This window comes from Branchiostoma belcheri, unplaced genomic scaffold, assembly GCF_001625305.1.
Source record: "Branchiostoma belcheri isolate BF01 breed outbred unplaced genomic scaffold, Haploidv18h27 scaffold210, whole genome shotgun sequence".
NCBI lineage: Eukaryota > Metazoa > Chordata > Leptocardii > Amphioxiformes > Branchiostomatidae > Branchiostoma > Branchiostoma belcheri.
Genome location: NW_017803603.1, coordinates 1 through 11,996, shown reverse-complemented (window position 1 = coordinate 11,996; position 11,996 = coordinate 1). Strand labels below are relative to the sequence as shown.

The 11,996-nt window shown below is 45.5% G+C and overlaps 3 protein-coding genes across 3 annotated transcripts in view; all 3 read right to left on the bottom strand.

Annotated features, from left to right (window-relative positions):
- The window catches only part of LOC109469880 (myosin-7-like), a 13,499-nt gene extending 9,200 nt beyond the window's left edge, over positions 1-4,299 (bottom strand). Inside the window, exons 1-10 of the mRNA XM_019768637.1 lie at positions 4,285-4,299; positions 3,475-3,737; positions 3,052-3,195; positions 1,814-1,970; positions 1,588-1,615; positions 1,235-1,433; positions 991-1,054; positions 756-857; positions 288-530; positions 6-76 (exon numbers count right to left, since the gene is read on the bottom strand). Coding sequence (XP_019624196.1) covers positions 6-76; positions 288-530; positions 756-857; positions 991-1,054; positions 1,235-1,433; positions 1,588-1,615; positions 1,814-1,970; positions 3,052-3,195; positions 3,475-3,675 — 1,209 coding nt within the window. The 5' untranslated portion in view covers positions 3,676-3,737; positions 4,285-4,299. The remainder of the gene's footprint in view (positions 1-5; positions 77-287; positions 531-755; positions 858-990; positions 1,055-1,234; positions 1,434-1,587; positions 1,616-1,813; positions 1,971-3,051; positions 3,196-3,474; positions 3,738-4,284) is intronic.
- Positions 4,300-9,856: 5,557 nt separating this feature from the next.
- Positions 9,857-11,835, bottom strand: LOC109469901 (myosin-7-like). The gene is made up of 6 exons (XM_019768659.1): positions 11,618-11,835; positions 10,964-11,486; positions 10,703-10,873; positions 10,365-10,565; positions 10,056-10,184; positions 9,857-9,889 (listed from the first exon to the last, which is right to left on the bottom strand). Exons 2-6 carry the CDS (start codon positions 11,228-11,230, stop codon positions 9,878-9,880), a joined length of 780 nt encoding a protein of 259 aa, XP_019624218.1. The 5' UTR covers positions 11,231-11,486; positions 11,618-11,835; the 3' UTR covers positions 9,857-9,877.
- Positions 11,253-11,858, bottom strand: LOC109469879 (putative uncharacterized protein MYH16; the record flags this gene model as incomplete). The annotated part of the gene is made up of 3 exons (XM_019768636.1): positions 11,253-11,261; positions 11,333-11,486; positions 11,618-11,858. Coding segments are annotated over 3 exons (404 nt in total), but the record flags the coding sequence as incomplete, so codon positions are not given.
- Between the last annotated feature and the right edge of the window lie 138 nt (positions 11,859-11,996).

Here is an 11,996-nt window from a genome sequence, read left to right as displayed (position 1 = left end):
TTTACCCTGGGCTTGAGCAGACCCTTCTGCAGCTCACCGCTGTTCAGGCCGTACAGGTAGCACATCTTGTCGGCAGCTGAGTAGAGATTGGATAGGTACAAGATCAGACTTACTCGCTCACTCTGATCACTTTATTTTACTTAACGCTCGCACTCTTTTAAGTGGGTCTTTTCCGATGGCGAAAAGATGGTCACTTTGTCAGCAGCTTTAGCAAACATATATCTTACTGTGAATGCCACTGTCAAAGATAGTCACAAAAGAACTTAAGGTTCGTGATTAAAACTTACACTCAGTGCCATCGCATTCGGCCTGCTCCTCCCTTGGCTTGGACTTGAACTTGATGTTGCCGAAATGCAGAAGACCACCAGTCAACTTGTAGATGTTGGTCTTCTCGTCCTGGGTGAAGCCCAGCACGTCGAAGGCCTCGTCCGTCAACAGCATTTCCTCCTTGTCGTCCACGTTCTTGATGGTCTTCTCACCCTTCTCCAAGAACTTGTACTCATGGGCGTCTTCGTTCACCATGATCATTTCTGAAATGCATGGTGAGAGAACGTGTTTGTACTTTCCAGGATGTCTTATATAAAAGCAGGGGGCCGTTACATACTTGTACGCTGTCCCATTGTTCTGTTAGCTAATCTACGACAGAACACACCTCCGGATCTGCGACAACTTCCAAAAGGCGGATAAATTATCGTCTATGTCTACACGACGACGTCTTGGACACGTTCATGACTCGTTAACAAAGGTTAACTTACTTGTGACCTCCTTCAGGCCGCTGGACAGCAGCTGGTAGAAGATATGGTAGCCACGCTCCATACCAGGCAGCTGCTCGACCACACGCACCTTCTCCAACAGATCTGGAGGATACAGAAGTTACTTAGCAAACAAGACAAGGCCTTCAATATATTTTGTCTCTAAAAGGTGATGGCTGAAAAGAATGAGTGTGGAATACAAAGGACAAATTCAAAGAGTGATGGTTTGTATACGTACAGGACTCGATGTCGGCACCAGCCAACTTGCCCTTGGTGTTGAAGTGGATCCTGATGAATTTACCCTGGAAGAAGACGGATTAGAATGTCATGTTTGGCACCATTGTTGCAGCAACGCCACCCAGCGGTGGGTAGCAGTAGGTTGTGATAAAGGACAAGGCAGTTAGAATGACATTACTTTGTCTATGCGACTAGAACGTAACGTTTTACGACGCGGTACACACATTTTAACATTATGTACTTACGAAACGGGAGGAGTTGTTGTTCCTGACAGTCTTGGCGTTACCGAAGGACTCCAGTACAGGGTTGGTCTGCACGATCTGGTCCTCAAGGGTGATCTTCTTCTCTTCTTCGGCCTTCTTGGGGCCTCCCAGAGCAGCGACCAGGGCGAAGTAGGAGATAACCTTCTTCGTGTTCTCAGTCTTACCGGCACCAGACTCGCCACTGTGGTCAAATAGTTGTTTGTCAAATTAGCAAAGTCTACCCAATTACAGTACACGTACGTACAAAACAAACACCACACTTAATGATTTCGTGAGCCCTGCTAGTGTCCTAGGCTACATTGAGAGAAATGGCATCTATGGGAATAGATACTTACGTGATCAACATAGACTGGTTCTGGTGGTCTGTACGGCAGGACGGTAAAAGAGAGAAAGATAGAAATCGTGAGATTGACTAAGAATTTAAAAATGAAAAAAAAAAAGCAAAACACAGCAGAGTGGATGTCACAAACACTTAGGATGTCGTCAAATTTGCCTTTAGCGACCTAGATCTTTGTTCCGATATCGTTTTTGTCATTGGACAATACGTCCAAGTAGTCTTACCGATCAACATGTTCTGGTAGGCATTGTCAGCCACAGAGAACAAGTGAGGCGGCACTTCCTGACGCCTCTTGCCACGGTACATGCCAACAACCTCCTCCGTGTAGAGAGGGAGGCGCCTGAAGGGGTTGATCACGACGCAGAACAACCCGGAGTAGGTCTGGAGTAGGGAAACGAAACATTTAAGGAGTTAAAGAACAATTCAAAGTCAACGCACGCCTTTTTAAGTTAGTTGTTTCTGGTGCAAACCTTTCACCGGTGACTCAATAAACCTTAGTTTGTAGAATAACTCTGAGGCTTGCAATGTTAAGTCTTATGGTCTCGACTCTGGACACATGCCTTGTTTGTTTGTACGAGGGTTTAATCAAGAGTTTGGAAAAGCAAACTCATTCAGAAAAAGAAAAAGTCAGAAAATGTCTGAAAAAATGTACTGAAAATGTGTTTATAGATTACATTTTCTTCTGGCTGGAGTCGATAAGAATTATACGACCACTAGTGGTTATCCTATCATTTCTGTTTTCCCAGTGGTGTACCCCAGCGCCACCCCCCCCCCGCATTCTTGCTATGTTAGCTGACATCTAATTGACAGGTCCGTATCCCGTTTGAACCGCCCGCCCTGAGCGCGTGCCCGGCTGCGTGTTTGTCTTGCTCCCGTTTTGGAAGTCGCGCGCGCTCGTGGCTTGTACCAACAGTAATCGACCCCATTACCATAATTAGACATGGTTTCGTAGATCTGCCGACTCGTCTACTATGAGCTTCTCGTTTTTCGTAATGTCATTGTTCCAGCCGCACTTTCGGTGTGCGATTTTTGTAGCGGTTTTCTTTATCGAAATTTTGACAGTTCTGATCGTGTACAAGGCGTGAAGAACACTTTCCTTTACAAGGCAGCTGTATATTTTACAGAACATCCAATGATGTCTCTACGGTGCCTTCAATTTGCTGAAGTAAACCAAGCGTACTGGCCCTTAGCTTACTAGTACATTCGTGTCCAAGCAAATGTAACTAGCTGGAGCTCGTCCCGTGCGTCTGTCTCTATCGTTTTGTACTCAACCATTACCCCCGGTTTTAGTTCCAAGTTGTTTGCATTCTTTTACTGTTGTTTTAGCAGAACTCAAACCCCTGTCAACACATTTTTAGGCCCGTCCATCAAATACATAAAAATGGATCTGCTAATCATCGCATCATCTTACAGACTGTGAAAACGCTACTATAAATGTTACAAGTATGAATTAGTGACTTACGTAGATCAGGCCATTGGCATAACGGTCCCTGAGGGTCGCCAGCACAGAGGCGTCGTTCAGGTAGGTCATGTTGGCCATGTCCTCGCAGCAGACGAACTTGGAGGGGTTCATCATCACCAACTTGTCCTTGGGAAAGTCCTTGGTCTACAGAGGGTTAAGAAAGTGGAGTTTAAAGCAAACGTTGATTCTTGTACACTTGAAGAGGCAAAGAAAAAGATCCTGTACAAAAATTCCAAAAGTTTATTGCAAATCATAAAATGAATAAATAAATTCTTGCCCAATAGGGTCAATTTCATATAGCAGGAAAATAGCGAACAAGCATGAAGCACAATGTGCATTTTACATGTGACTATTCTAGTCGTAAAGCTTGCTCTGCATTTGTCCGATGATGTGATGTCAATTTTGAGTATTTGTTGTACTTACGGCGCCTTTCGGCAGCTGCACCACGACCTTGTCGCCCTTCTCTTCCTTCACCTCCACGGCGATGTAGCATTCCTTATCGTCGGGGACCCAGACGTTCTTCTTGGGATCGTAAGGCGCGGAGCGGAGCTCCATCAGCAACTTGGTGTCGCCGTAGATGTAGACCCGAGGGTCGTCGGAAATCTTGTCCTGCTTGGGCGGCATCTTGGCTGCTGCTCGGGTTCCTCTTGGCTACAGAAGAAGGAAGGAGTGGCACGCCGACAGAGCTACACGGGAGAGACAGAAGAGAAGCTGGTGCGTTACGCCGGTACTGAAATAGAGGGGCTACACGTACTGCGCGAGGTCCTCCCAGGAATACCAGATAGGGACCACGAGAAGGGGGGGGGGGGGAGGGGGAGAATTCAAAGCATGTTTTTTCCTCCGGAGAACAAACCTTATTTCTATAATTAGACTCATTTGTGCTGACCTAATTTCTGAGCGAAAAGATCGAGCAAAAATTTGTCACATTCGTCCCAAAACCTACGCGGTATCTGGGCCTCAAACAAGCAAGCAAACAGATCATCTCACTACAAACTAGGGCGACCTTATTCCGTTCCCCACTCGCATGCCCTTACCCTCTGTTTCTTTTTTCCTCACAAGCATTATCTAAAGCGTAAGATCTTACTCAGGGTACTTTGGCATTCAACGTTACAGCGATATTGCTCTCAGATCACAACACACAAAAAAAGGATGGTTTGAACGCTACTTCGTGCATTGGAAGACTAAAATGTGAAATAAGAAAAAAAGAAGAAATAATACGAACGGGTCGTCTACCTTTCGGTCAAAAGCTGTCGGAATAGCGGGCGAAGGGGTGGCGGCCTTTATAACAGCGTAAATAGCAAGTGTAATCACATTCGTTAAATTCTGGTCGGCCATTCGCTGGTTTTCTTTAGCGTGAGCTGTGATTGGCCAGGAGATAGTTGCACAGTTTGGCTCTTCGGGGACTGCGAAGGATGACGTAGACATGAGAGACAGGTGCATTTCGGGAATCATAGGCTGAAAGAGGGAGTGACTTAAAATAAGTATTAATAGAGGGAAAATGTCAGTACGGTTTCATTTGAATTCCTTCCCTCGACAAGCGATCAGGGGATGTTTTAAGAAGTTTGGAAAATTGGAACAAAAGTCATCTTTTCTGATGGGAAAGACTTGGGTCGTTCGCGCCAGTTTGCTTATGAGTTCGCGTACTGCCGACGAAGTGTGCATGCTGTGTAAATTGTTGTTTGGGAGCTCGCTGGCTTAAATGGAAACGCGACCAACGGATTCCGAAAAGTACCATGGCCACGGCCTGTATCGCTGTGCTTTAAAATTGGTTGTAAAATGACATGTGAAAGAAACGCTGACATCTTTCTGTTGTCCATTGAAGTCTGACCCATGATCAGCTTAACGCGTTCAATTTATTAGGGCGCCCTGGTCATTCACCCCTGTTTCCAGGAGGCTTACGAAAACATGCGTCAAATTCCAATTTGTTTATTCCCATCTCCATGGCATAACTCCCATGGAGGCTCGCAGCCATTCTGCCTCGTCATTGCTGTCTTTACTCTCGTCGCAGTAGACGGGCAAGAACTTTCTTCCGTCGCATCCTTAGAAAAGAGTAGTCTCCGTAGCAGGCTTATAGAACTGGGAGTTTGGTGGTCTTCGGCTGTTTTCTGACCAGCCCAGTTCTAACCAGGCCGGCTATGCTGTCTATATGCAATCAGAAAATTGCACACAAAAGCTCCAAAAGACCTTGAAGACCCTCAAAACCTCCGGTTTTTGGCATGCTATGGAGGAGCAGCTTCTGATTACAGGAGAGAGGCAAAGCAAAGCGATTTCAGCGACACAGACCGGACGGAGGAGGTCAAGTCGTAATCTGAGGGTCAGTAGAAGAACGCGCGAGGTCTCTGGGACAAGGACAAGGGCGCCGACAGAGCCGCCAAGGTGAAGGGCAGGATCATCCCTACCGAGGCCAAGGTCACAAGCTGTGAGTACAAATGCCATTACCCTTATCTGTATCATCACTGCGTCACTGTTAACGCACGGTCCTAATCTTACGGAACTACAGGGTACGAGGGTTCGTCTAGGAGGCAGTGGTACAACTTCCAAGCCACAACTCTCCTTTCTCCTTTGTATAATTATGACCTATAAAACCTTTTATTAATGTGTAACAAAACGCTTATGATTATTTCGTCGCCGTTTTGAACACCCCGTAGCATCTTGATTTACATGTACCCCCACCTTTTATAGATGAATTATGGTGTGTAGACAGCAGTGGGTAGGGGTATAATGACCGAGCTGACCATAGTTTGGATTATGTTACGGTGTTTGTAAATGCGTTATAAATTTTGGGATCGTTATACTGGAGAGATATTCATATGGTTCTTACAATGAGTGTTAAAAGAAACAGTTCAGGACGGAGAAAAGAAAATAGGGGTAGGCAAAGGAAAGGATGGGCAGCGCATGATATCAGAGAGTAAATGGACCGGCACGATACTTAATTAGACGATAAGAAGAACAGAAACCTAGAAGGGTTGAGACAACTGGTTGTCAGATCGTCTATGGTGTCGCAAAATACAAATAATTAGCCCAAGGGGTAGATGAGATGATTGTAAAACTGTTTATATCTTCAGTGGCTTTACGAGATGTTCCTTGTCAAGTTCCAAGTAACTTGATAAAGGTAATGAGGTTCTATTTTGCTGACTCGCTAAAATCTAGATACAGATGTGCAGTGCGGGAAAGTTTATATCATAAACGGGATATCTTTGTAAAAACACCTAGTAGAACATGTCGTTCTGTTAAATTTTGATCAGTTTTTTTTTTAAATGTGGATAAACTTGCATACCATCGATACTTGTCATTACATTGCAAAGGTTTACATAGCAAATATCCCCAAAATAGCGACGCGCGGCGCCATTGGTCGAAGTTGTTTGTTTGCCGGTCTTTTTTTATACTGAAGTTGCGATGGGACTAAGAAAACATTAATGTCATGGATTTCCAAATATGGGTCCAGGCGCTGCCATGAACCAAGTTGATTATTTCTTGTCTTTTGTACTTTTAGAAAAACTAAAGACAAAAGTTTCATTCTGCTTTACGAAAATGATTTCACATGCCTGCTGGCAGATTTTCGCGAGCGCCGCCCATAGTGAATTTGTTATATCTTGTCATTGTACAGAAATGTGCTAATGCCGTTCTTTCAACTTCAAGGCAACCTTACAGAGACAATAGCGCTATGGTAAAATAGTTCACAAAACTTCTAAGAATGGTCAACAACACAAACACAAGTGTAGGATGGCATGGGTGACTCTTTTTACCCCAAGGATGATACAATAGTTGTTTTCATGGTTTTGTATTTTCATAAAATTTATTGACTTGATTTCCGTGGTGAATTCTGTGAGTGTGAGTATAATGCCACTACACAACTGTTCACCAAAAGCAGAACTCATATTGGAGAGATGGCTACTTTAGCCGAAAAGATGAACTTGCATTTTTTACAAATGCTGGGGCCAAATACCTTTCTGAATGAGGAATCTGTGAGGGCAAATATAGCTGATTAGCCCCCACAGCTGCGCGGCGGCTCATTATGAAACTGTTTGCATAGTGATGTTTATCGTACCAGCGCACACAGAGGAAAGGGGTTTCAATTAACCGGGAACTTATCGTTAGACTATTGGTGTTAATGAAGCTTATGGATATCAATAAATTGGACTCGAAGATTCTCTTATACCGAGCAAAGGATTTGGGGTTAAACCGTTTTGAGATTCATGTCATCGTCTTAAGATTAATGACCCGGATTTTCTGATCGGAGATCGCGTTTCACATTCCGGCACGCGAGGCGAAATTGACCCTTATGGAGTGGAGGTGCGAAACGGCACTGTGCAGGACAGGGACGGTCTTCTGTATCTGTATTCTGTATAGCCAGTATAACTCCCGTTCGGCGTAACACACCAGCTTCGCAGGCACGCGGCGCAGCGACAGCTGGATACATTACGCCGAACGACGTGTTACACCTAACCCTTGAACATCTAACTCTAAACATTCTTTAAAGCTATCTAATGACAATGCCCCTGCTGCTCACACAGATCTGTAGTTAGCAGTGCGGATACTTATCAACATAGATATGAATTTGCTACAGTATCTGACGGCTAGGAACATGCAGATGGTTAGGTAAAATAATAATCATCTTTATTATTTTGAGATAATTTCTACCAAATATCAATCTAAATTTTAGTCTCTTTACCGGTTTGATCGTAGCATTATACAAATATAAGCTTTTGTACCTTTTCCTTTTTTTTATCATGCTGGATCAGGTCTGCATCTGTCCACAAATTCCGCTTGACCGCACAAACCGATAAGGGGTGGAGTCCATGGTGGTCTATCCTCAACGGGGGTGTCTTACTGATCTCTAAATCCCATGATTTAATTAGCGTAAGCCCGTAATCTAGGTATCAGCACAGCTATCGTTAGATGCACTGGGTATATCCGTGAAAGCTTCCGTGTGGGTCGAAAGCGACGCCAGTATACGTAAAAGGCAAGCAGAGTGCTGGTTCACCTGAATAGTAGGTAAAGGTACAGGTATCCCCAGTGGGCAGTTTCACCTTAGCGGCAATGTTGCTGGCCACGGCGTTGGAAGGCAGAGCCCATCCTTTTCTACCGACTTTTGCCTCCCAAACCAATGTTAGTCACCTGTATGGAGTGAGGAAAGTCGTGTCGCCGTAGATGTAGTCCCTGGCCATGGTGGTCTATCCCCAACGGAGAGGTCTTACTGATCTCTAAATCCCGTAATTTAATTAGCGTAAGCCCGTAATCTAGGTATCAGCACAGCTATCGATAAATACGCTGGAAGTATCCGCGAAAGCTTCCGTGTGGACCTCAAGCATCGCCAGTAAAAGGCAAGCGGAGTGGGTGCTGGATCACCTAGGTATCAGGTAAAAGTTAGATATCAGGTAAAAAGGACAGGCATCCCCCACTAAGTAGTTTCGCCTTTGACTTTGACTTTATTGGGATCCACACTTAGCTTACAACAAATGTAGCTATTCTTCCTGTGGTCCTTCAAGACACACATGACACATTTACAAAACATAAATACATTGGCAATTACAACATATGCGGCCTTAGCGGCATTGGGTTAAATCTTGCTGGCCACGGTATTGGAAGGCAGAGTCTAACCCTCTCTTTCTACCTACTTTTGCCTGCCAAACCGATCTCAGGAACATGTATTGAGTGAGGAAAGCCGTGTCGCCTTTACTAAGGACTTCTGGTTCGGTGCAGCTAGGAATCGACCTGTGTACGCTAGCCTAATAACCACTAAGCCGTCGACGGCACACAACTGGATATCATTAGTTGGTTATTTCCTACATTTATTACATAGCAGCAGCAGCATCAATGGTAGTTAATTCTGGCCCCATAACGAGACCGTAGATCAGACAAGCGCCTGTTGGGCAGCTGTTTTCGAGCTAATTACTGACCAAAGCGGCTCTAAGGATAACTAAAGTTTTTACTATGGATTAGCACTTCTTTTTCTGTCGGTTATATTTGCAAATTACTAATCTCGACAGTCAACGTCTAATTTGGGCCCTCCTTAGTCATGGTATACATGTAGGTACTAGATACAGAATATTAAGGATTTTGATACTCTAATACTTACTCAGTATATTACGGGTAATTGCAAAATGGACAGCAAATGACCAAAAAGGATGACATTTTTGTTCAAAGAAGTTTAATCAGTATCAATGGCAACGAAGCAACCATACACGTCACAAAACCATACATTTTTTTCCAAACGCATCTCTAAGACTACTTAGTGGTCCCGGAAGAGATACATATACAATATATACTCTCGTTTTATCCTTTTCCAGAAGGTTGATTGCGTCGAAGTTTGGGCTGAAACAAGTTCTTATCTGCATCAGTCCTAAGTTCCATGTACGTTTCTTAAATTGCGACAACTTTTCGTTTTAACTAAGTTTAATTGCTTAAATTTAACGAGCTGAAGACGTGGAACATAACAGAAAGACGAACGTAACAGAGACAGACATTGAAGGCATATGGCAAGAAGTGTTAGCCACACTTAGTAGAGACTGAATTGCATCTAGTGCGTCTACAACGCCGCTCACAGTGAGTTGTTTTTATATGGCGGCAAACTGACTTTTTCAATGTTGCTGTGTATCTAACCGTAGCTATTCAAGTAGTAGTTTTACATCGGATGACTCGGTGGCCGCTTCACTCCGCGTCACCCCCACTCAGTCGCTGTGTCAGTAGAGAAGTGCGTGCGTTGGGGCTCCCAAACGGGAGTGCCGCTAGTAAGGGAGACACCGAGGCCGCCGATGATACTGGGCTTCTAAAGTCGACTATGTGTGCTACGTTGTACAGACAGTCAGGGGATTCGGTAAACGCTTTACTTCTTGCCCTGAAACAGACAAACACGAAGAGAAGATGTCAGCAGGAGTGAAAAGTCAAATATTTGAATGAAAGCTAATCTGTGATGGTATAATCCACAGTTATATAGTCCATAGCCAAAGTCAAAGTCAAATATTTGTCAAAGGAAATTGCAAATTTGAGGTCAATACGCTTACGGAAGAGGAGCGGTGTTGGGCACGCATCTTGCCCAGGGCGGACTCGGCCATCTCGGCCCTCTCCTGGGCATCCTCCAGATCGTGCTGGGTCTTGCGCCACTTGGCGAGGTTGACGTTGGCCTGCTCCTCCTGTAAATCAATACATATGATGTTGATCAATATACTATTATATTGCATCGGAAATAGATAAAAGAATATTTCATTGTCTGCTTCTCCTTCGATACTGCTAAAAATGGACACATCGATTCTCGGCTTTGCTGAGAAAAGTGGAAATTGCGCGTTGCGAAAATAGTGATAAAGGATACATACAGCGTCCTCCACTTGTCTCTTGTAGGTCTTGATCTTCAGTTGCAGCTTCTCAACCATCTCCTGCATGCGCTCCTCCTTCTTGCGGTCCTCGTCGGCCTGGAAGCTCAGCTCCTTGAGACGGCGCTCGTTCTTCCTCAGGTTCTTCAGCGTCTCCTGGTGGCGCCTCTGCTCGGTGTCGAGTTCAGACTCCAGGTCACGAACCTGTGTTACAGAAAAAAAGTTCTTGTGTTCTCTCAATCAGTGAAACATAATGCAGTTGAATAATGATTTCTTCTTTATACGAAGAAATGACAAACCGCAAGAGTAGCATATACCTGGGTCTAAAATCATAACCTCACCTTGGCCTCCAGCTTCTGCAGTGCGCGCTTGCCACCCTTCATGGCGATAGCCTCAGCCTCGTCCAGTCTCCTCTGCAGGTCCTTGATGGAGGCTTCCAGGTTCTTCTTGCTCTTCTCGATGTGAGCGGTGTGTTCCTGCTCCTGGCGCAGGTCCTCAGCGATGCGGGAGGCCTATTCAAGTAAAGAAACAAATGTAAACGCGGTTTAGAACAACGTACGAGAGTGCGAAAGAATATCAGTTTCGTTGCGAAATTTACTTACGTCAGAAAGGGCCTTCTTTGCCTTCTCCTCGGTCTGCCTGTGCTCAGACATAACCTCGTCCAGCTCAGCCTGCAGGGTCTGGATCTCACCCTCCAGCTTCCTCTTGTGGCCAGCCAGAGAGGTGTTCTGTGCAGACAGCTCGCCGACGCGGTCGGAAGACTCCACAAGCTCGGCCTCGGTCATCTTGCGTGCCCTCTCGGCCTGGTCCAGGGCGTTGCGGAGCTCTTCAAGCTCAGCGGTCAGCATGTTGGAGCGGCGCTCGGACATGGCGAGATGCTCGCGAGCCTCCTCACGTGCCCTCTGTTCGTCGTCGATTGTGGCCTGGACTTCCTGAATCTGGTTCTGGAGCTTGTTGATGGTCTTCCTGGCCTCGTTGTTGGCCTTGGAGGCGTTTTCCAAAGCGGCTTCGACCTCATTGACATCGGCCTCCAGCTTCTTCTTGGCCCTGACAGCCTCGTTCCTGCCCTTGGCCTCAACGTCCAGGGTGGTCTGCAGGGCATCCAACGCCCTCTGGTGGTTCTTGCTGTAACAGCAAGGGAAAAGTCATTATAACCGTGTTACCGTAATATCCTCTTGAACCTTATAGGTACGTTCTGCAATCGATGCTGGTCACCATTCCTCGTAAACGTATCATGGCTTTAAGAGGCAACTTACCGTGTGTTCTCGAACTCCTCGTCCTTCTCGGCCAGCCTGCGGTCGATGTCAGCCTTGAGCTGAGACAACTCGAGCTGGACACGCAGGACCTTGCCCTCCTCCACTTCCAGTGCACCCTCAGCCTCCTCGAGAGCGGTCTGCAGTTCCTCCTTCTCAACCTCCAGGCGCTTCTTGGCCTTCTCGAGTTCGTGGACACTCTTGCCACCCTCGCCAAGCTGATCGGTCAAGTCGTGGATTTCGTCTGCAAAAGATAACCGAAAAAATATGTTTGAATACCACTGCGAAAAAATGTGAGTAGCACCAGATAGCACAAGTGTCGATAACAAAGTTTAAAACTTGAATCTTCAAAGATAAAGTTGAGAAAATATTTACCGTGCAG

Bases quoted from the DNA above. Each gene is read 5' to 3' on its own strand.
- LOC109469901 (XM_019768659.1), bottom strand. From the start codon at position 11,230: ATGTCCGAGCGCCGCTCCAACATGCTGACCGCTGAGCTTGAAGAGCTC. The intron at 10,874-10,963 runs GTAAGTAAATTT...TTACTTGAATAG, and splicing joins CAAAGAAGGCCCTTTCTGAC to GCCTCCCGCATCGCTGAGGA. The intron at 10,185-10,364 runs GTATGTATCCTT...ATTGATTTACAG, and splicing joins AGAGACAAGTGGAGGACGCT to GAGGAGCAGGCCAACGTCAA.